Source organism: Epargyreus clarus, unplaced genomic scaffold (genome assembly GCF_041222505.1).
Source record: "Epargyreus clarus isolate Ecla_fem2 unplaced genomic scaffold, WU_Ecla_fem_2.2 ptg000016l, whole genome shotgun sequence".
NCBI classification, from domain to species: domain Eukaryota; kingdom Metazoa; phylum Arthropoda; class Insecta; order Lepidoptera; family Hesperiidae; genus Epargyreus; species Epargyreus clarus.
In genome coordinates, this window is record NW_027332224.1 from 1,915,554 (window position 1) to 1,941,180 (window position 25,627).

Genomic DNA, 25,627 nt, shown 5'->3' on the forward strand with positions numbered 1-25,627 from the left:
AACTAGTTCCGGGTTCGATTCCCGGTTAGACAGGTATCTAAATAATAAATGTATGTTTTTGTGTATTCGTCTTTGTGTGTTCATAGCACTCACGACACAGGGAATCCTAGTGTGGGGGTGAGAACTGAACCGGTTATCTCATATGTAAAGGCAGCTGCTATGTACATCAGTACTCACGACCACGGGGATGGGTGGCCACCCACCTAGGACATGGAGGAGCAGGGCAGCGGCGGGGAGCCCATCTGCGTCAGCACGCGGTCCAGCCACTGCAGCGGCCCGTTCAGGTGCAGCTGGACCCAGCACGGGGATGGGTGGCCACCCACCTAGGACATGGAGGAGCAGGGCAGCGGCGGGGAGCCCATCTGCGTCAGCACGCGGTCCAGCCACTGCAGCGGCCCGTTCAGGTGCAGCTGGACCCAGCACGGGGATGGGTGGCCACCCACCTAGGACATGGAGGAGCAGGGCAGCGGCGGGGAGCCCATCTGCGTCAGCACGCGGTCCAGCCACTGCAGCGGCCCGTTCAGGTGCAGCTGGACCCAGCACGGGGATGGGTGGCCACCCACCTAGGACATGGAGGAGCAGGGCAGCGGCGGGGAGCCCATCTGCGTCAGCACGCGGTCCAGCCACTGCAGCGGCCCGTTCAGGTGCAGCTGGACCCAGCACGGGGATGGGTGGCCACCCACCTAGGACATGGAGGAGCAGGGCAGCGGCGGGGAGCCCATCTGCGTCAGCACGCGGTCCAGCCACTGCAGCGGCCCGTTCAGGTGCAGCTGGACCCAGCACGGGGATGGGTGGCCACCCACCTAGGACATGGAGGAGCAGGGCAGCGGCGGGGAGCCCATCTGCGTCAGCACGCGGTCCAGCCACTGCAGCGGCCCGTTCAGGTGCAGCTGGACCCAGCACGGGGATGGGTGGCCACCCACCTAGGACATGGAGGAGCAGGGCAGCGGCGGGGAGCCCATCTGCGTCAGCACGCGGTCCAGCCACTGCAGCGGCCCGTTCAGGTGCAGCTGGACCCAGCACGGGGATGGGTGGCCACCCACCTAGGACATGGAGGAGCAGGGCAGCGGCGGGGAGCCCATCTGCGTCAGCACGCGGTCCAGCCACTGCAGCGGCCCGTTCAGGTGCAGCTCGATCCAGCACGGAGTTGACGTCACCGTTTGACGCCTGCAAACACACAGACAAACAGACAGATAAATATAATGTACAGACGAAAAAAAACGAAAAGTAATAAAAAAAAATGCGATAAACAGTTGCTAATAAAAACATCTTAAATGGCAAACAACAAAATAATTCCCATTATTATTGAAAATGTCCTCATTTTTATCTAAAATGATGGAAATAATTTTGTGAACTAGCATTTAAGGTTGTGTGATCATGACATGCAAAAAATAAAAATTGAGCCGTCTGACTATTTATTGCAACTCAAATGTAATTTATCAATGGACCGGCAAATGTAAAGTCTCAATATATCGGCAAATGTAACTTATCAATGGACCGGCAAATGTAACGTCTCAATATATCGGCAAATGTAACTTCTCAACAGACTACCGAATGTGACTTATCTATGTATCAACAAATGTCATTTATAAATTGACCAGCAAATGTAATTTATCAATGGACCGATCAGATGTAAGTTATCAACGGACCACTAAATGTAATTTATTAATTTACCACCAAATGTAACTGATCATCATCATCAACCCATTACTGTCCCACTGCTGGGTACAGATCTCCTTACAGAATGAGAAGGATTAGGCCATATAGTAGAAGATCCGAAGCTAAATCGAACTGGACCGAGCTGATAATAGAATGAAACTCATTTTATAACGAAATTAGTACATTGGGTAATACATTAAAAATGGGTTTGCTAAAAAAATCCTGGACAGGATAATTTTAATTATTTTTTGAAAAATTAATTTTCATTTTGCAGACAACCCTATATCAACGTGTTCACAATAAAACAGCGCTTCTACTGATATAAAATTTTATCTATTATCATCATGAGTGAAAGTAGTTGCCAGCGAAATACCTGTTTATACCTGACAACCCAGTAGTTCGTCCACGTAAATAATAGGCAACCCAAAGCCTGCACATTCTGTATGTTTTTAACATTCACTCAGAATATAATTTTCTTATTATCTTGATGTTGCAAAATTTAATTTTCAATTAAATTTTAATTTTTCAAAAAATAATTAAAATTATCCTGTCCAGGATTTTTTTAGCAAACCCATTTTTAATGTATTACCCAATGTACTAATTTCATTATAAAATGAGTTTCATTCTATTATCAGCTCGGTTCAGTTCGATTTAGCTTCGGATCTTAGACCAATAGTCCACCATGCTGGCCAAGTGTGTATTGGCATTAACTATTGCAACCCAAATGTAATTTATTAATGGACCACCAAACATAACATATCAATGGAACACGGTCTAAACAAGCGGAAACTATATAATTTTTTTAATTGACAAGTGATATTACTCATTAAACGACTTTTTAAATGACGGATCTATATAATAAAAATTGTTATCCAATATTCATTATTTTTCCATTTAATTCAAATTACTAATAATATTAATTATATTTCTATTGTTTAATTAAAAAACATTAATGTTTCATTGATTTGCTGCTTATATTTTATTGCAAAATTATTGTACGCCCACCTGTGGCGGGAATATGTTGTACTCAAAATACTATGTCTGTAGCCATGTTCCACAATAAATTTGATTTGATTTGAAAACATCGCCACCCACCTGTACTCCGCGCCCCATCCCTTCACGAAGCTCATGCGGATGGTGCACATCCTGGTCAGCTGGAACACCGCCTCGAAGCCCTGCGACACCGACTGCGAGAGCAACGCCGCGAACTCCTGGTTGTTGAATATCTTCAGGTTGCAACCTGACAACAAAGTTACACGTTTTCATACTTGTACGTCAAGTAGAGTGAATATTGTCCTGTCAGAAAAAACCCATGTGTTATATATTGGCCTTAACGCACATAATTAGGCATTCGCCTTAAACAAAATTACTAGAAAGACATCCGATCCCGCACCGCCGCCGTGCCGTGGGAACGCTGACTCCGCACCACCGCTCCGTTTCCATCGTACAGTCCCGAACGTGGGAATTCACTCTGGGCGCTAACATTGCCCCAGCAAGTCACTTAGGATAGTTAGTTGTAATTTAGGTTAGATTTAATCCAAAACATGTAATATTCTGTTTTGATTAAATACATATATATATATAAGTAATAAAGTAAGGTCTTTCTGTATCCTGGCTGCTGCATCCTGACGCATTATATAACTCATGTGTAAACATTGTAGATTTAAAAAAATACTGTGTACGTACACACGTAAGAATTTGTACTTCTTTGACGTTTTTATTAGAAAATGGTATTTTATTTAAATAAATAATTATTAAATATGTAATTATTATTAAGTATTTTATTTCAATAAATAAAATACTGTTGTTATCGTAATTAAATAATTTAAATAGGGAAAGATACAGTCATAGTTATCATTTAATATGTTTCCGGAGATAGAAAAAACCTTTACATTAATAAGTTTTATACACAAAAAAAAAACATCAAAACAGAAGAAATAGATATTGAAGTATAGTTCGCGCCAAACTACCAGTCCGCTCTGAAGTTGTTGCAAGCAGGTGTAGTCATACTATTTACTATGGCGACGCGAATCATTTCTATATTCAGAGCGGACTAGCAGTTTTACGCGGACTACAGATCACGCCCAGATAGTGACCATGTATCCTTTAGAAATATTTAGAAGATAATGAGTTCTCTCTCAGAGTGCTGTGGCAAATATTTATGTGTATCGGTGGCCACTCACCCGGCGGTATTTTGCAGACGGTGGCCGGATGCCACCCGTAGCGCTGGTTGCAGTTCGGACTCTGCACGAATATCGACGAGTCGCTCAGACACTCCGCGAACACCTCACCTGGAGACGAAAAGATGGTAATACAATTACAGATTTAATTTAAAAAGAGTGTTTATACACTCAATGTCCCACCTAGTATATTATGTATATATACACACACACACTCACACACACACACACAAAATTCATACATACACACAAAGAAGAAACTTTGAAAGTAGAACCAACCTTCTGTGGTTCGACTCCAGCGGCACCACCGCCACATCTATTTCTGCCTAATAACAGCAGTGTTAAGCGCTGCTGTGTTCTGATTTGAAGGGTTTGGTAGGGGAGATATTCTTTTCCGAGGCGTTCCAGCTTACTCCTCAGGGGTAGTGGCGGATCTGTGGCCGACCTCAGGTAGGAACATCTCATCCTATCTGGGGTTGATTACAGATGTACATGGGCGGCAGTAGCCACTTACCATCAGGTGGACTGCATGCTCGTCTGCTACTTCTATATTACATTGAAAATATACTCACCACCAATATAATAAAGTCTGACACCCTTCCCGATGTGTCTGCGAGTCTGTTCAACCACCTCATTGCGGTTCACGTTCGACAGCAGACCCAGACAGAACCTGGAAACATAGTTGTATATCAGATCTGAAATCTAAATGAGGGTGTACATCGGTTTACCATGGTCGTTAAGTATGGGTTAATTTTAAGGTTTCTGGGAGTTTATTGGAATCTAAGTGATTAAGGGAGAAAATTATATATTATAATTCAGCAGGAACACTGATTAGGAGTGAAATAGGGATGGGGTAGTATTATTTAGAGGAAAACAATTGTTTGAAATCAATCAATAAAGGGATTCCCATGATTTTGACAGAAAATCTGGTTGGCACCGGTTTGGGAAGGAATAAGTATGGAGAGGACCTACTATCTAGTACGATCGCAAGGCTCAGAAATCAGTTTGAACCAGTTAGATCCACATCACCACTCACCTCTCACAGTTGCTGCCGTTATGGATGATGGAAGGTTACTAGGCGTGGTAGGAGGAATCACAAAAGAACAAAACCTGATTGGATCTGGTTAGAGGTCCTCATCTGGTTAGATCCAATTTGTTTTCTCGACTATGCATGACCTAGTACGGTTACGAGTTGTATAAACTGGTTACCACCTACCGCTCGCTGTTGCTGGGGTCCGTGAAGCCGTCCACGGTGATGGAGGGCTGCGAGGCGTGGAACGTCTCCCCGACGCGCGTGTTCAGCTCGTAGTAGCTGATGCTGCACCAGAAGGCCGGCTCGTGGTACAGCACCGGGGCCGCCTCCGCCACCAGCGCCGGCGGCGAGGGGGTTAGCCGGGTCAGGTCTGCGGGGAGGTACACTTTGGTAAATTATGGAGTTTTTAATTTATGGATTTAATTTAAAAAGAGTGTTTATACACTCAATGTCCCACCTAGCATATACATACATACACACACACACAGACACATAAAATTCATACATACACACAAAGACGAAACTTTGAAGGTGATAGAACCCTTTGTGGGTTCAACTCCAGCGGCACCACCTCTACACCTATTTCTACCTCATAACTGCAGTGTTAAGCGCTGCTGTGTTCTGGTTTGAAGGGTATGGTAAGGGAGACATACGTATACACGGTGTTCCAGCTTAGTCATCAGGGTAGCGACGCATCTGTGGCCGACCTGAGGTAGGAATATCTAATCCTATCTGGGGTTGATTACAGATGTCCATGGGCGGCAGTAATTACTTACTATCAAGTGGACTGCATGCTCGTCTGCTATTCCTATATTATAAAGAAAAAGTTGTTTGGTCAAATTGAAATCTTGTTGTGACTGATCGTAATGCAAAAGAATACGATGAGAGAAAAATATAATGCCATTAAATGTTGTAGTATTTTTTACAAATAAATTTTTTTTCTTTCTTTCTGTCGAAAACGGAAATTAAATATAAGTTGTCAATAGACAACAGTTCTATAGATCTTATGTAAGAATTTAATGGCAAAAGAAACATGCTTTGTGATTGACAATCGATATTTAACCAGGAACGGTCACTCATGTAACTATCTATTGATTGGTTTTTTTTATGATATAGGAGTAGCAGATGAGCTTGCAGTCCACTGATGGTAAGTGGTTACTGCCACCTATGGACATCTACAATCAACCCTCAGTGAGATTAGATTCCTATCTGAGGTCGGCCACATATGCACTACTACTGAGGACTAAGCTGGAAGACCTCTGTAAAGTATGTCTCCCTTACCACACAAAATGTGCTTTTCTATGTGTATTTTGAAATCGAATCTAACAAATTAAATGTATTCAATATTCTGCCTACTAAATATCACATTTTGACAATTTTTACCTATTATAAATTTCGATCTTTAGTAAGTCTAAAATTGGACAGATTGATTATTAATAATGAACATTAGTCATTATGATATGTGAGGTAGGCCCGGGGCGGCAACCTAAGCCGCTAGAGAACGGAATGTCTGTTGTTTAGTTGAGTCTATGTATAATGTATGAAGCGCTATAAACAATATGAAATATAGAGGGTATATACAAAAATTGTCAACAAACTCACTCATGTTGTCGTTATGATCCATCGGGTCTCCGTCCTCGCTCATGTAGCCCGGCGGCGGTGTCTCCACCTGGGAGGAACTCCTGGAACAAACCGGGACAACTTTAGGGAATGGACCATTTGAAACGATTAGAACTGGCCTAGTATATACGAGTAGCAGACAAGCATGCAGTCCACCTGATGGTAAGTGGCTACTGCCGCCCATGGACATCTGTAATCAACTCCAGATAAGATTAGATATTCCTACCTGAGTTCGGCTACAGGTGCGCCGCTACTCCTGAGGACTAAGCTGGAACGTCTCGGAAAAGTAAGTCTCCCTTCAAAACGGAAATCAGCAGCGCCTAACACTGTTGTTATGAGACACCTGCTGCTGTTGCTGTTGAAATGAAATGAAATGAATAAAAAAAAAAAATCTTAAAGGTATGTGAAGTCTACCAATACGCACTTGGCCAGCGCGGTGGACTATGGCCTAATCCCTTAGCATTCTAAGAGGAGACCCGTGCCCAGCAGTGGGACAGTAATGGGTTGTTAATGATGATGATAGGCCAACGACGGCACTTACAAATTGTCAGGTACAATATTTGGGTGTACTTCCGTTTAGAACATACCTCCAATCGATCTGAATTTTGGTACACATATGGATTTTGGCTCTCTAATTAAGAATATCATACTCAAAATACCCGCAAATTATATTATTTTCAAGGTCAAATTGCTGAAAAATGATTTTTTTAATGGTTTTCCGCGTATATTGCAGCAAACATGAACGTTAGAGAAAAATGTTTCAAACAAAAGTTGTAGACGCTAAAAAGATCAACATTTTTTGTTCTGTATGTTTTCCGCATAAACCCAGTTGTTTGGGAGAAAAATGTGGTGCACTTCCGAAAACCCCCACGTCCGATCGATTTGAAACTTGGCTCGGACTTTCCTTTGGATGTTCGAAGACAACCCCTAAAGGGATTTTTGGCGCATACCCATAGTTACCGAGAAATTAAATTGTGAAAATTGCATTTTAGCACGCGCGTTATATTTATATAGTGCGGAGTTTTCTTTAGTCGGTAATGTAATTTTCCCTGTCCCAACCTAACCTAGCCAATAATATAGTATTGCGTATAGCCTAGCCTATACTGTTTCGTATTGAATTGGTTAGGTTAGGTTGGAACATATAAGACAATATAAAACTAAGCGAGCAGGGCACGGCAGCGTCCTGCGAGCGGGTGGGTCCAATCCAGACCTTACCTTTATTCATGAGCACATTTATATCGTACTCAAAATACCCGCAAATAATATTTTCAAGGTCAAATTGCTCAAAAACGATTTTTTTTTATGTTTTTTGCGCTTTTTGCGATAAATATGAACGTTAGAGAAAAACGTTCCAAACAAAAGTTGTAGACCGTAAAAAAATACATATTTTTTGTTCTATATGTTTTTTGCGTGGACCCAGTTGTTTCAGAGAAATATAGCAGCAAAAAAAAAATCGTTTTTGAGCAATTTGACCTTCAAAATATTATTTGCGGGTATTTTGAGTACGATATTCTTCATCTGCGGGTCGAAATCCATAGGTGTACCAAAATTCAGATCGATCGGAGGTATGTTCTAAACGGAAGTTTATCCCAATATTTTTCTTAAACTACTACCGGATCGAAACGCGACCTCTACTGGGAAGATCTGGTAAGAAACTCAGTGGGTTTGTCTTTTTTTTTTTAATAATAATTATTCTCTTTTTTTTAATGCCATCATTTTTACATATAATTAATAAAGCAAGTTGTTACTGAGCCACAAAGCGTTCCACCATCTTCAAGACCCACCATCCTCTCACCCGAAACGTATATACCGTCTCCGTCCCTAGCGGGTAAACATTAAAAACAGTAAAATGTCTTTTTTTTTTTATATTATAGGAGTAGCAGACGAGCATGCAGTCCACCTGATGGTAAGTGGCTACTGCCGCCCATGGACATCTGTAATCAACTCCAGATAGGATTAGATATTCTTACCTGAGGTCAGCCACAGATGCGCTGCTACCCCTGAGGACTAAGCTGGAAAGCCTCGAAAAAGTCTGTCTCCCTTATCACACCCTTCAAACCGGAACACAGCAGCGCCTAACACTGCTATTATTAGGTAGAAATAGATGTGGCGATGGTGCCGCCGGAGTCGAACCACAATGGGTTCTACCACCTTCAAAAAAACACAGTAAACTCACAGATGCACAGTGGTGTTGCCGGGCACCTGCTGGGCGAGCGTGGCCTCCAGGTACAGCGCGCTGTGGCCGCCCACGCCCACGCCCACCACGCCGCCGCTCTGCATCACGCTGCAACCGACATCCAATATCATTTATTTGGGCACTTCACCATTTTCATTATTCACACTCACATTCACATTTTTTTTTATATAGGAGTAGCAGACGAGCATACAGTCCACCTGATGGTAAGTGGCTACTGCCACCCATGGACATTTGTAATCAACCCCAGATAAGATTAGATATTCCTATCTGAGGTCAGCCACAGATGCGCTGCTACCCCTGAGCACTCTTACCTCCCTTACCACACCCTTCAAACCGGAACACAGCAGCGCCTAACACTGCTGTTATTAGGTAGAAATAGGTGTGGCGGTGGTGCCGCCGGAGTCGAACCACAAAGTGTTTTACTACCTTCCAAAAATCTTGATTCCAAAAATCGTATTATTTCGGCAATAAATTCAGTATTCACGGAAATATTAGCATTTTCAAAACAAATTTTGAATTAAGCGCGAAAACGCTCACGGGTGTCATGGCGGCCGCGAGTGACGTCACGCTTCGATATCCCATAGAAAAGTTCAAGCAATATGGTGACACACGAAAAGATGACGTCATTTCGCCCCGCTTAGCGTTTTAGACAAGATGGCCGACTGCAGTATTTTATACTTTTATTTTATCGAAAATATAATTAATTCTAAAGTTTTTATTAAAACTGGGCTATTTTTGAGAATGCTTTCAACATATTGTTTTTAATAAATCATTTATTCTTCGATTTTTCAATACTGTCAACATGCCCATTTATTTATTTAGAACTTAATTGTACCAGTCGATCTTTGTGTAAAGCAGAAAATATGCAGGACGGTATTTATACATTCAATAATAATAAACATATACTAGGAATAAAAATAAACACAAATGGAATATATTTATAGTACAAGACATATAAAGAACTATGTATACTGTATATAAATTGGTATGAAATATTATATATATTTTTTTTTAAATAATATTTAACGATCGTTTTGAACCTCTGTCTACTGCAAGTTAAGTTGTATAATTATTGTAGTACAATGCTTAGTAAGATGGCCCGACCTTCTTAAATAATCCCGGTGCCCCCCGAGCACAGAATTTGGGGCCCCGTTAGCAAGTAAAGTTTAAGCAAACATCAGTCGCCGATCACATTTTCATAAGCAGTTATAAATAAAAAAGTTTATAACAAGGAAACCACAGATTAGTAAATAATCAGGGGCCCTTTGAGGCAGGCATAAGTAAAGATTACTCACTCCTAACAAGAAAATGTACCCAGTTTTGAGAATTGAAATAGTTGCGTAAAAAAGTTTTCTCACGTCTCCGTGCTAAAATGCCCCTAAAATACTCGTAATGAAATAATTATTTATTTATTATGTAAATTACGCAGTATTCGTTATTTATTCGTAAATTTTCTCTAAAAATGTTTTTATTTGTCAAGGATACAAAAAAAGAACTTACTAAAATAAGCCGTTTGTGGCTTCATTCAATTTCAAGGCGGCGAAGTATTACTAATCTATGCCTTAAGGTAAAGACTGAACAAACTCTAAATATATAGGTCAAGAAATATCCAGTTTGATGGTTTAAGATTAATTTTTTGATGGCATCTTTGTCTCACCTGGTGTTATCGGGAGAAATATATAATATTTGGAACTCCCTTCCTGTTTCCATACGTAACGCTTAATCCTTATACTCATTTAAAAATCTGGTTAAATCTCATTACTTCTGGTTAAACTATAACTCTGGTTTTAATAATTACTTCTTCTTTATTTTTTTATTTTTTAATATTATTATTATTATTTTCCTTTGCTATTTTATTTTTCAATCATCTCTCCCATTCTATTTTAGTCTCTTTTACTGGTGCTTAGTGTATGGTATATTTTATTTATTCCAACATGTTTATGCTATCTTAGTCCTATAATTATATTTATTATTATTATTTGAACCCTACCTATTTTTCTATTCATCCCTACTATAACTCCTCACCTAAAGGTTGTCTGGAAGAGATCGCTGGTTAGCGATAAGACCGCCTTTTGTATTGTTTTTTAAATTAGTTGTTTATTTTTTATATGAATTTTCTTTTATTGGGTACAATAAAGAGTATTAATTGATTGATTGAATATATGTGGCGGTGGTGCCTCAGGAGTCGAAACTTTAATAGTTCTATTACCCTTAAACATTACCAGTATGGTGAAGGTACACCCTGTAAAAACCCTTGTGGTTCGACTCCGGCGGCACCACCGCCACACCTATTCCTGGGGTTGATTACAGATGTCCATGGGCATGCTGCAGTAGGCGTTTACCGTAAGGTGGAGACTACGTGCATAAAAAGAAAAAAAAATGACTGGACTAAATAAATAATAAAGAATATCATTATAATCACGTCTAAATCATATAAATATAAACATATATACTCACGCGTCAGTATGCTCGTGATGTGCCTGATGGTAGTCGGTGTAGGGCGGCGGCGCTCGGACTTCGCCCTCCGCGCACCTCGGCACCAGTATCGGTGGAAGCGCTGTAACAAACGACAATTATTATTTACTATCCCTTTTTTTTAGGAGTAGCAGACGAGCATGTAGTCCACCTGATGGTAAGTGGCTACTGCCGCCCATAGACATCTGTAATGAACCCCAGATAGGATTAGATATTACTATTTGAAGTCGGCCACAGATGCGCCGCTACCCCTGAGGACTAAGCTGGTACGCCTCGGATAAGTCTGTCTCCCTTACCACACCACTCCTCCTACCACACCTCCTATTTTAGAGATGGTAGAACTTTTTGTGGTTAGATTCTGGGCGCACCACCGCCACACCTATTTCAGCCTAATAACAGCAGTGTAATGCTGCTGTGTTCTGGTTTGTAGGGTGTGGCAAGGGATACATACTTATCCGTAGCGTTTCAGCTTAGTCTTCAGGGGTAGCCGCACAAATGTCGACCGACATCCAGTCCGAATATAATCCTATCTGGTGTTGATTACAGATGTCATTAAACGGTGAAGGAAAACGTCATGATGAAACCTGCATACCTGAGAAATCTTAAAAAAAAAGTTTCCAAAGGTATGTGAAGGCTACCAATACGCACTTGGCCAGCGAGGTGGACTATGGCCTAATCCTTCTCATTCTGAGAGACCCGTGCCCAGCAGTGGGACAGGAATGGGTTGATGATGACGATGTCCATGGGCGGCAGTAGCCACTTACCATCAGGTGGATGCATCGTCTGGTACTCCTGCTATATTACATAAGGTTAAACCCAGGACCTTAGTAAATTTTGCTTTTTATATTCATACTAGTTTTTGCCCGCGGCTTCGCCCGCGTTAATAAATATAACATACATACATAAAACTTAAAATTCGTACCTTCAACTTTCCATCATCATCATCATCATCACTTGATCAAGTGCATAGTTTACGATTCAATCCTTACTAATATCGATTAAAATAATCGATGTTTTTGGTCCAAAAGATCGATTCTCCGATTAATCGATCTTAGATCGCCATCCCTAGTTCCCGTGGGATTTCCGGGATAAAAACTATCCTATGTCCGTTCTCGGGTCTCAGACTATCTTTGTACAAAATTACATTAAAATCGGTTCAGTGGTTTAGGCGTGAAGAAGAGACAACCAGACAGACAGAGTTACTTTCGGATTTATAATATTAAAAGTAAGGATTATATCGATTATTCATACGCGACATAATAAAAACACAATATGGCGTAATATATGATAAGTGTAATAATAAAGATGCTCTCACCGGGCGAATCGATTTTATTATAATGATAAGGATTGATGCACACTTCGTCCTTCTTCAGCTGATAAGCGTACTCGCAGTGGTCGACTGGCTTTAGTTCATGCTGACTCTGGAAAATTAAATAAATAATATTTATATTTATTTACTTATAACTTTATATACATTACTTAGGCAAACATAACAGAATTTATCTAATTCGTTTGTCTAGCTTCTCAAGAAATTCCCCTGCAGTCCTGCGAAATACGGCAACTGGTATATTATTAAATTATTAAATAATCATATAACAAAATGGGAATCATCTGTTGAAGTGATCACTGCCCTATGGATGTACGACGTCAAACCATTATAGTCCCATAGTTGATTACGGTTTCCTCTCAGAGTGTGGGGTTTAGGCCATAACTGACCGCGCTGGCCACGTGTGGATTGCTAGACTTCAAATATCCGTAATATCTTTCTAAGACCGTAAAAGCAACTCATAATCAATTTTGAAGGTGGTAGAACCCTTTGTGGTTCGACTCCGGCGGCACCACCGCCACACCTATTTCTACCTAATAACAGCAGTGTTAGGCGCTGCTGTGTTCCGGTTTGAAGGGTGTGGTAAGGGAGACAGACCTTTCCGAGGCATTCCAGCTTAGTCCTCAGGGGTAGCGGCGCATCTGTGGCCGACCTCAGGTAAGAATATCTTATCCTATCTGGGGTGATTACAGATGTCCATGGGCGGCAGTAGCCACTTAACATCAGGTGGACTGCATGTTCGTCTGCTACTCTTATATTATATTAAAAATTAAATTCTAATCATCCTCAACCCATTATTGTTCATATTGGTAAATTTCACACACCTTCCATTTTTTTTATTAAACTCTCAGGTGTGCACGATGTTTTCCTTCGCCGCTTAAGCAAGTGATAATTAATTTCTAAGACGCACATAACTTTAAAATTAAGAGCGTATATTGCGTGTTGATTTCAAACCTCGGGACCCTCGGTCGCGTTTCTTAATCACTATGCTTATTAAGTAAGTTTTTTTTTTAATATAGGAGTAGCATATGAGCCTATGACGAGCAAACGACCTATTAAATGGGTACTACCTCCCAGGAATATCTGTAATCAACTCCAAATAAATTTAGATTACTACCTGAGGTCGACCACAGGTGCGCCGCTACCCCCTGTTAACTAAGCTGGATTTCCTCGGAAAAGTATGTCTCCCCTACCACACCCTCCAAACCGGAACACAGCAGCGATTAACACTGCTGTTATAACAGAAATAGGTGTGGCGGTGGTGCCGCCGGAGTCGAACCACAGAGGGTTCCACTACCTTCACATTGTCACTAAGCATCAGTAAGACTGCATACTAATTAGCTAGACTAAAATCTAGATATTCTCCTACCTGAAAACCCATCCTACATGCGTAATTCCTAAACCAATTCGAACGAAACATTGCAATTTTCCTATCACACACTTCAAGTCACAACACTAAATAACACTTATACTAGAGGAAATTTAATTGTTAATTATATTTAAATAAATAATAACAAATTGGCTGCGTAATATTACTTGTAACGTTATCTTGTTGAGCAAACATCATAATCTGAGTGCACGTTATCTAGTACTCAGTTGTATGATAACACAGAAAAAATAAGCTTTATTATTTTTTGAAGCTGGCAATTTCTACTTTCTACAAGTGCTTTCATCTAGAAGATAGTATCTAAATATATATAACTCAAAGGTGACTGACTGACATAGTGATCTATCAACGCATAGCCATTGAACGGATCGGGCTGTAATTTGGCATGCAGGTAGATGTTATGACGTAGGCATCCGCTAAGAAAGGATTTAGATCAATTCTACCCCCAAGGTGATAAAATAGGGGATGAAAATATTACTTCGTAACGCAAGCGAAGCCGCGGGCAAAAGCTCATCTTGTCATATGAGTAGTATTAGTTAATAATCTGACTAAATAACTGCTGGGCACAGGTCTCCTCACAGAATGAGAAGGATGAGGCCATAGTTCACCGTGCTGGCCATGTGTATATTGATAGATTTCACATATCTTTAAGATATTGAAATCTCTCAGGTATGCAGGTTTCATCTCTATGTTTTCCTTCAAGCAAGTGATAATTATTATCTAATATACCCATGATTATTATTATTCCATGTTCAATTTATTTATTAGTCATGAATTTTGATCTTGACGTTTAAGTCAATGTTTTATTAGTGTACATACATTTGTTTTGGACGACACTGCCGCTTCTTTTATTTCAAAAATTTCAACAATACACTTTGCCAGAGTGGTGAACTATGACCTCAGCCTGATGCTGAAACACTTCCGGGGCTCTGGCTACACATCTTTGTTTTCATGACACCTACAAGACAAGCTTATCTACTCGTATCTTAGTGTAGTGTAAAGAGTGTTGTTGTTATCTACTACATTATTAAATGACTAATAAAGCACTTGTTTCTCTTATCCCCTATATATTTTATATTATACTAGCTGAGCCTCACGGTTGCACTCGCGTTTAAAAAGAAACAGTGGCACAGCTAGTTCTAAAATAGAAGTAGCCTAAGTTATTCCTTATTACATCAGCTACCTGCCAATTAAAGTCCCATCAAAATCAGTCCAGCCATTTCAGAGATTAGCCAGAACAAACAGACAGACAGACAAAAATTGTTCAAAAATGTTATTTTGGTGTATGTAATGTACGTATATTCATATGCATGTAGTAATAAAAAACGGTTATTTCAATAATAAAAACAGACACTCCAATTTTATTTATATGTATAGATTTTAGACATATTGTACTAAGTGTATAATGTTTATGTATTTAACACCTGCCACAAGTTCTCTCCATCCACCCAGAGTTGACTGGTAGAGAATGCCATTAAATATTAAGTTTGTCCTTTTTACCACACTTTGGAGCTCGACCTGTATGTATGTAATGGAATCTTTGAACTCAATTTTTACCTACTTTGAGCGGTCCGATTAATTTAAAATTTTGAACAATTGTCAAGAATCAATGACAATACACGATTTTAGTAATATTATCCCATACTCCTAATCAGAATCGTCAGGATTCAGTATTAACATGTTTTTTATGGAATATTATTATTATTTTTTAAACTATAATTATTTAACGTAACACTGCGTTAGTGTTACCATAATAAAATATTAATGGTAACCTTGTGTTAGTGTTACAATAAATAAAATATGAATGAACTCACTTGTAGCTGTGGCCACCGCCACAGCCTGCAGTAGACAACATGCGGTAATCCCTTCCTGTATTGTCCGTTTGTACCGTTGTCGTTCGGTTTCACTCTGAAACAAATATTATCATATTAAGAATTACACTAACATTTTTATAAAACTTACAAAGGGCGTAGACACCGTCTGAGAGGCTACCATCTAAGTCACTTTTCAGATTACGATGATCGATTTGGGTTTACTTTCACCCATTATTAATAATCAATCTATCCAATCTCTTGCCTATAGAAAAATAACTTCGATAATTATATCTAATCCTACCTGAGGTTGATTACAGATGTTCATGAGTGGCAGTGCCACATACCATTGAGTGGACTGCATGATTGCCTGCTCATGATGCTCATGATCCATATATGAGGCTGTTAGAATCAGAGAAAACTAAATATTTGAAAATCCATTCAGCAAACATTGCATTGAGGTAATAAATATAGTCTTGGAAGCAAGCTTTTGCCCGCGGCTTCGCTTGCGTTAGGAACAATGACATTTTATACTAGACACGTTATACGCCCACTAACTTAAGAGAAAACTTGAGCGAAACTGCTTTGATAGCACACATGCGCGTTTTTTAATTTACTTACCTTTAACTACATAGACAAATGTTCTATAAGGGACAGAGCTATTAGAACAATGTGATAAAAAAAGACAACTAGTGTTTGACCCTGCGTTTCAAGTGTACGCAAACGTAAATATTGACCATGGAATATAGTGACCAATGATTACTTCAGTCAAAACGGGACATCGATTTTTTTATGTCAAATACTTTTTACTTGAAAAAATATAGTTAAAAATAATAAAAAACACGCTTTTATGATAAAATTAACTAAAAAGTAGAAAATAATTTTCAATATAGGTATCATTTAAGGAACAGTAAATAGTATAATTGTGCAAAAAATGTGGGGCGCTTTATGAAAACTGATAAATGGAGCACCCCATGTTTTTTTTTCACAATTATACTATTTACTGTTACTTAATTGACAATGGCAACGGTTCATTTCGGAGACAACGGCACGAAGCATCGAAAAAAGGGACTGTCCCGTAAAAACGGGACGTATGGTGGCTTTCCCATTGATCCGCATGCTTGTCAAAGACAAAGAAATAATGGAACAGAAGGTAAAAAATGTCCAAAACTGTTGATAATAGTTTTAGTATGTCGTTTACGTAGAAATGTTATAGTACAGTTTAACTAAATAAATTATTATTATATAAAAATATAATTTGAAAGAATGTATCTATACAGATGTATCGACTGGTTTAAAATATACGATTTAAAAATTGTTTATATTTATTATCATAGATTAGTAAATATTACTCACTCCTAACAAGAAAATGTACCCAGTTTTGAGAATTTAAATAGTTGCGTAAAAAAGTTTTGCCACGTCTCCGTGCTAAAATGTCTCTAAAATATTTGAAATAATTATTTATTTATTATGTAAATTACGCAGTATTAGTTATTTATTCGTAAATTTTCTCTAAAAATGTTTTTATTTGTCAAGAATTCAAAAAAGAACTTACTATTAAGCCGTTTGTGGCTTATTTCAATTTCAAGGCGGCGAAGTATCTTTACTAATCTATGTTTATTATTATCAGTTTTATTTTACACACGACCATTAATTGCAAAGTTGTGTAAATTTTATAAATGTACTAGCTGACCCAGCAAACATTGTGTTGCCATATAAATAAAAAAAATGTTAAGGGTGAACAACCCTTATCACTTAAGAGATATGAAAAATAGATAGTAGCCAATTCTCAGACTTACTGAATATGCGTATAAATTTTGGTGAAAATCAGTAAAGCCGTTTCGCAGGAGTAGGTACAGAGTAACAAACATTGTGACATGAGAATTTTATATATAAGATTCTAATTTTACCGTGGTTTTTTTGAGGATTAATTTCTGGCTATACAAAGATTGTTTATTAAATTATGTTTAGGTTAAGGAAGAAATACGACCTTAATGATTGAAATATTTATTCAATTAATGAAATTTTAAAATACCGTATACTATCCTATATAAATTTTATGGTAATATTTTTTATTATTTACCACAGGTATCGAAGGAAATTTAAAGATTAGGATACAGAATTTCCCATATCTCGATTTTATTTTATTAAAATAAACCATAAAATGTTATATTTTGACTAAAAACCATAGACTTAGAATTTTTTCGCTACGCTAAAGACCAACAAAGCATGAGAAAGACATATGTCAACTCATATAGACAATCTACTAGAGAGAAAGAGATGCCAAGAAAAGTGACAGCGTGTCAATTTCTCTTCGAATAAGCGGCCTTAAGCTCCCCCGACTACGGCGCGTTTTATTATTTTACCAAAATCAATACTAATAATAATATATTGCTGAGTTTTTGTTACAAGGGTGTCTTGCTCTATTGTCAAGTGTACCTTTACAAGGAAAAATAATCCACGGAAGTATACGTTTCACAGGTAAATGCGATTTTTCTATCCCAGGTTTTTAAGCAATATTTGGTCAAATTTCATATTAATTGGTTTCATACATAGTTGTTACAATTTTATATTCATTTATCTTGCTATAAATACATATATTTCATAGATAGATGAAAAGTTATCAAAATATATACGAGAATTAAATTATTTATTTACGCTAGGGCTTGACAAGATGGTGACGTCATATTATATCGATAATGTGTCGATAATATAATAAAGATCATTTCATGCATCACAAAAGTAGTATAAAAGTAAACATTGCTGACGTATTGTAACGGAATTTCCATATTCTGAATTTTTATGTTATTATAATTCGAATAATATTTGTATCATATATATCTTTTCAAGGATACCAAGTCGATCAAGTGAGGTACGTGAAAAGTGGATAAGAATAATAAATCGGTCAGAATGGACTCCTATTAAATCATCGGTAATATGTAACAAACATTTTCAGGAAAAATAGTTTATACCAAGGAAGTCGTCGTATTAATTTGTATATCATAATACTTGTTTTATAATATTAATAAATAATCATCTATGAAAATATGGTATTTATTTAATTTGTGTAATAATTTGGATACGAAAGCTACGTTGCAACGGCAGGCTCATCAAATTAATACTGGAGGTCAATCGATAAAAGGTATGAATGTAACAACACTATTACGCACACATACACATATGAATTTTGGTAACGCGTTTAAACTGACATTGTGTATCTTTGACATCCTATATCTATGCTAAAAACACACTAATATAAAAATTAAGCAGTGGGATCTTAAACTATAACATACGACATATGAACATCGTCAGATTCAATAAAATGTCACTTCTGTTCTGTTGATCTATGACCATGCATTTTGCATCTTTATCACTTTCATTGGCAAAAACATACTTTGTCTCTTTCTGGTTACTCACGTAATCATGGCGGATCGAACACGAAAAATAAACAAAATTTAATAATTTCTCTTCATTTACGTGTGATAGGTGATTCCATGAAGTTTGTTTCTTTTTCGAGCATAATTTTTTCATTTACGCATTGCACAAGAAGGCATTTTGAGGCTTTAAATTCAAAATAATGACGTTTAACGTGTTCAGTGACATTCGTGTGTATTACTACGCCGCGCGAGAGCGACTGGACTTGGCTGGAGTCGTTTTACACCACTTGCCGTATTTTGTATGTTTCAAGTTTTGCCCGCTTGTGGCGGATCTTTAGTTATAGATCAATGGTTAGGAAGTAATATTTTCATCCCCTTGGGGGTAGAATTGATCAAAATCCTTTCTTAGCTAATGCCTACGTCATAACATCTACCTGCATGCCAAATTTCAGCCCGATCCGTCCAGTGGTTTGGGTTTAGGCTAAGTTGAAATATCTCCTATAAGATTTCTACCTTATAACATCATTCTAATTAGAATACATCAGTGCTAACACTACTTCTAAATAGGTAAAAATCGGCGTTATATATAAGCCTCAGTAATCAAACCAGGAAATTTTAAAATCTTCACATTAATAGCGAAATATGCATAACAGTCGACCAGAAATATTTCAGATTCACGAAAAAAATATAAGAAATCATCGTACAATAATATAACTACCTATAGTTTTTCACAAACACAAAAACCGTAACATTGTCGTAATATCTGAACAAAACAGTTCAATGGACTGACATTATATTAAGGTAAAAGGAAAATAAGATTCAACTAACCAGTACATTTTCTACAACATGCAAATTTTCTTCGCATTCATTATTTTTTTAATTCACAATTATTTAACACAAATTAACAACCACACACGCCGTTATCCACACAAAACACACAATAGTTATTTCGCGAATATTCTAAACGCTAATTTCACACATATTTAAAGTAGTAAACACACAAATAGCAATTAAAAAACAGCAGAGTTCATAAACTCGGCGGCCATGTTGAAAAACACCCTTCCATTTTTGTTTTGACGGCGATTTGACCTTCCTTTTGGATTTTGCGTCCTGTCTGCGATTACGTAACCAAAATGCGGTGGTCAATGCACAGTGCGGGGTCAATGAGCCCGGGAAACTACACTACTTGGTCGGGTTGTATCACGTTCGGTTCGCGAAAACGGGCTTTTCCGACGTTCATTGTGCGTTCCGATTTTACTAATTTTACTAATCGGAATATTATTAATATTTTAAATTATAAACAACAAAAAATAATTAAACTCTCAATTATCCCTTAAAAAAATAGTAAAACGAAATAGTTGATGCATAATTTTCACATAAAATTGCATAAATTATATTCAATGGTTAATGAACTGTGTATATTTTTTAAACGGATAAAACAAAGGCGACCTTGTGTTTGTTTCAATAATAATGCATTTAAGAATAAAATACTTAAAAATTATGTGCCGAAAATCCTTAGGTTTCAATTAAAAAACAAACAAAATACAAATGACCTTCGAACATTTCCTAATATTTGCGAAATAAAAAATAATAACAAACTCAACACATACACTTATCATTAATTATTCTTATTGGAATCATTCTACTTTTATGGAATGTACAAAAAAACGCACCCAATTACACTAATCATCTAATTCCGTGTCTAAAAAGGAAACGTCATGCGATTATTATCTAAAAAATAAATCAATATTGGGCTTACCTGGGGATAGTGACGCACTTAGTATGACTATTTTGGTTAGACAGAGCCTTCTCCAGTTCCTCGATGGCACCGCTCTTCTTCAACTTCTTCACTAGACTCTTCACTGCCTTCTCAGACCACTTGTCCTCGGCGACAGACGATCCTTCAGGACCTCGCTTCCACCCTAACAGTCTTTTTACCACCGCCGGCGTAAGCGGAAACATTCCGCAATATTACACTATTTAAGTCATTAAACACACTTTTTCACACTTAGATAATCGAACTACTGTATGCAAATACTATTTATGTGCCGTATTTAGATAAAGTATCGGCCATTATTGAAAATGAGAATAATGAATGACAGCTCACTTGTCAATCAACAAATTCGGCATAGGTCTGTCTCTTTCTATTGTTAGAATTACGTTCGGTTTCGTTATCACAAATAAGATTGTCTAATGCATGAAATATTTTTAAAATCCAATATAATAAAGAAAATTCGAATTGGGTACTTTAAGAAACGTACCTTTGATTTATTTTGAATAAATAAATCTTAAATTAGATTAAAATAACATAATAGTTCTATTATAATGATTTATATTTAAAAAATATATTATGGTCATTCTAAATTATTGAATAATTAAACAATATCAAACATTTTTGATCATGAGCTTAAGTCTCTTTTAATTATGAATAATAATGAAGAAATAAATATTGTAACTTAAAAATTAATTTATTTCATACAGAGCAAAGATTCTGCGTAAAACGAAATATAATTGTAGCATTGTCTGTGGCTTGGCCTTGAATGGAATGTTTTTGTTTTTGAATTGACTTGACGTATGGATTTTGAATTTGATTTCATTTGTTATTTTCAGCTTGTTATGCCAGTTGCTGATTAAGAATTAAGATTTTTATGGTACAATTACGGTGTTGGTTAGTTATTATTCATTGTTTCTTGTAGCGATGTATACATTAGGGTGTATTTTTGATATTAAATGCAATAATGTAACTGGCCATTATGGGGGACTGGCCAGTATAAATGTAGAATTTTTCTTGATGTAATTTACTTATACGTAGTACTTATTACGTTGGCTGGAAATTATTCATTTTACTTTATTTGAAACTTGTTATTGTTAACTTTTTATGTAAAGTTTATATTTAGTAAATAGTAGTTAGATTTTCGAAAATAATTAATTCATATATAATATGTTATTCACTATTTTAAGTATCATGTACCTATTATTAGTTAAATATTTTATTTGTATCATAACGTATTTAAATATATTACGGTAACAAATCTTGCTTGTTTTCTTGTCTCCTAGTATGTTTTAATTTCTCCTAATATTATTAGTTACAATGTTTTGTAAATAATTTGAAAGTTTAGTTCCATTTACGTACATACAACAACACATAAATCAGAAGAAAATGCTACATAAAATAAATCTTTATTTATATTTCTCTGGTGGTATCCCTGTCACACCTACTTTGCCACTTACCACAAGGTGTATTTCATGTTAGTTTGCTAGTTTGATTCAACTGGAGGCAACGTCACACCTATTTCTGGAGTGAATCTTATTCTTCCGTGGAAGGGAATGGAAGCTGGTTCATGTACATACACGGCTACCAGTAGCCCTCAAGAGGCTTCACATCTGTGATCAGTCTTGGGTAGATCCTATTCTATATGGACTTGGTTACGGATGACCATATCCCAGTGACCACTTATAGTCCGCGCCAAACTGCTAGTCCACTCTGAAGTTGTTGCGAGCAGGTGTAGTCATACAATTTGCTATGGCGATGCGATTCATTTCTGTATTCAGAGCGGACTAGCAGTTTTATGCAGACTATACCATTTGTAAAGTACATGTTTGCTATATCTGATTTATAAAATTAAAATTAAAAGAACAAATATTTAAATTAAAATAAAAAAAAACGAATATTTAAATTTAATTAAAAAAAAAAAATCCACCTAATACTCTCATAATCTCCATTTATGGTTCAACCAATTATTATACTTATTCTAATATTTAATAAATTGCCAGATTATTTTTTGCCATCATGGAGAAACCTCCAGTGGAACCACTGATTCTTTGCTTGGAGAATACTGATGGTGAAGAAGTATCTGTTGAAATTGAAGCTCATGACAACTTCCAAATGTTTTTGGATAAGGCCAAGTAATTTATGATTTATTTTTGTAACATAAAACACTTCATATTATGTAGTAATTCATGAAAGTAGGTCCGGTCCAGTTTTGCAGATTTTAGGATGTTTTAAGATTGCCATCTAACCAAAAACAATTTTTATATTGACAAAAATATTTATATTTTTTAAAAAATGTTCTAAATAACAACATTTTTGTAAAAATAAAAATTATTTTTTTTGAAGAAGATATGCAAAGATACTTATTTTCATTCAAGTATTTGTATTGTAATTATAACAATTTTAGTTATTCATTAGCAAAGAAGTTACGCCCCCGCGCCCCCATCCCTGTCAGCGAAAGTAAGGGAAATTCCCCCTTCCCTACTTTGGAATTAAAGTCTAATACATTTTGAAATATTACTGAATTAAATATTTATTACATCCATAAGTCATGATACTCTTAATATACAAGAGAAAAAGCATTTGCAATAAATTCTCTTTTCAGGTCCTTACTTGGCTTTGACATAGATTTAAATTCGATAACCAATAACCAACCAGTGGCACTAACCGACAGCATATACGACTTCCTAATAAATACAGAACGCAGTGCCAATGATTTAGGCAACGAAACATTTGACCAAATGTTGGAGCCAAGTGCCAATGACGATCTCGTTTACATACTAGACGATGGCACTCAAATCAAAGCTTCACAAATACATTTTGATAACGAGGATCCGCCTGTAGATTTGACAGCGGAAGAAATTCCTTTCGTGAAGTATGCAGATAATAGTTCTGAGGATGAGAAAAATTTATCCGTCGAAACTACTAAAAAGATTAATATTGTTGAGAGTCCCGTTAACAAATGGTCTAGCCAACATCCAAGTCCCAAATGTTTTATCAACAGCCTTCCATTCAAACTTGTCTGCAATAATACCTCTAACTTCGAAGCTCAGTTTACTAAGTATTTAGAGTCTAGCACGAAAAATAACACCTCAAATTACAATTACGATAAAGTAACAAGAAAAGATGAGTTCAATTTAACTAGAGAGGATATTTTGAATATGTTCAAAGATGCACCGGTCACATCGATACCGTACGACGAAACGAGCGTAAGCGACAAACGGAAGCATGTACGGAAGACTGACCCTTCCAGACTTGTGCATAAGACCTGGAATTCCAAGCCGTTGTCCTGTGTCGTGGACAGCCACAGCGAAATGTGTTTCATCTGCAGAAAGTTTGTGGATAGCAACCTTGAAAAGTTGTATCTGTTTGACAATGAGGACCAGAAACTTCACAGATGTTCCCCACAGCGACGGTATTCGACGCAACTCAAAATATTATGTGAACAGTGTCTAGCTGAGAACTTCAAGTCCTGTTCTATGAAGAGCCCAAGTCAGTCTCTCAAATCCGACGAGTACTTAATAATAAAAAACAATCAACAGTACATTTTCAAAAAAGTAACTTCAATAAATCTCAAAGATTGTGACAACGAATTCATTCTTCCTGATGGAAAAGATAGAGAATCGTTTATAAACAAGCAAAGTATGGACTACGTTAAGATAGAAATAGGTTCTGACGGCGAAATAGTGACGAAGTCACTCAACGACGAGCCGAGATCGTCGGATGACGTCATCATCGTCAAAGATGAGAACAAAGACTCGAGTGACGTAGAAATCATTGAGCCTGATGATTCTGTTATTGAGAATTTGGATGATTGTGATGAAGATGTTAAAGAGTTTTTGGGGAAATATCAGTGTGATAATAATGATTCGGTGGAATTGAAGTGCAGGTAAATGTATTAAACATAATTTATTTAAAAGTTGTAGGACCTGTACGGAATTCATAACTGATAACGATTTTTGTAGCAGCCAATTACTTAATTGGATTTTAACCAAAATTTAATGACTAATTATTTGAAGTTATTCATTTTCGGTACGCTTACCTCTCTGCTCATATAGATCACGAGCTTTTGCCCGCGGCTTCGCTCTCGTTACAAAGTAATATTTTCATCCCCTATTTTATCCCCTTGGGGGTAGAATTGATCAAAATCCTTTCTTAGCGGATGCCTACGTCATAACATCTACCTGCATGCCAAATTTCAGTCCGATCCGTCCAGTGGTTTGGGCTGTGCGTTGATAGATCACTATGTCAGTCAGTCACCTTTGAGTTATATATATTTGAGTTATATATATTTAGATAACCGGTCTAAACAGTTAGCCAACTTCGAGCACGGTTGGCAATTGGATGGGTTACCTCTAGTGGCTAAAATTCTCGAGTGCATCCATGATTCAGAAAGTGCGTTAAGTTGGCAAACCTGTTATCTTTGAACAGCAATGGTTATACCTTATAGGAGGGCTTACGAACCCTTTGAAAATATTCGATACATGTTGGTCACTACCTAATCTTGTTTGCAGATTCTGCGAGCAAATCTTTGAAAATATTTCACAAGTGATAGAACATGGTGAAGAACATAAACATGATTTAGAAGATGGTTGTGTGTTTCCTTGTCCTCTTTGCGATTACGGTAAAATTTATTTCGTTTTCAAAGCACTCATGAAAAAACTTTAGCTGGACATTCTCGAGCGTTTTTTTTTTTAATATATAAAGAAAATAATCGCTTCCTGTACGCTTTCTTAACTCACAGTCCCTCACTAGGATTCCCAGAATTATGTTATCTCTTTTTTTATAAT

General features: G+C 37.2%; 2 protein-coding genes across 2 annotated transcripts in view; one reads left to right on the forward strand and one right to left on the reverse strand.

Annotated features, from left to right (window-relative positions):
• Window positions 1-914: 914 nt before the first annotated feature.
• On the reverse strand, window positions 915-21,182 carry Smox (Smad on X). Its single transcript, XM_073081584.1, has 11 exons — window positions 20,826-21,182; window positions 15,693-15,786; window positions 12,480-12,585; window positions 11,147-11,246; window positions 8,669-8,776; window positions 6,475-6,554; window positions 5,056-5,242; window positions 4,412-4,509; window positions 3,843-3,950; window positions 2,755-2,899; window positions 915-1,167 (listed from the first exon to the last, which is right to left on the reverse strand). The coding sequence occupies exons 1-11, from the start codon at window positions 21,026-21,028 to the stop codon at window positions 1,044-1,046; spliced, it is 1,353 nt and encodes a 450-aa protein (XP_072937685.1). The 5' UTR covers window positions 21,029-21,182; the 3' UTR covers window positions 915-1,043.
• A 450-nt stretch (window positions 21,183-21,632) lies between these two features.
• LOC140748730 (uncharacterized) overlaps window positions 21,633-25,627 on the forward strand; it is a 35,725-nt gene continuing 31,730 nt past the window's right edge. The window contains exons 1-4 of the mRNA XM_073081585.1: window positions 21,633-21,734; window positions 22,841-22,972; window positions 23,443-24,726; window positions 25,352-25,461. Of these exons, the coding sequence (XP_072937686.1) occupies window positions 22,857-22,972; window positions 23,443-24,726; window positions 25,352-25,461 (1,510 nt within the window). The 5' untranslated portion in view covers window positions 21,633-21,734; window positions 22,841-22,856. The remainder of the gene's footprint in view (window positions 21,735-22,840; window positions 22,973-23,442; window positions 24,727-25,351; window positions 25,462-25,627) is intronic.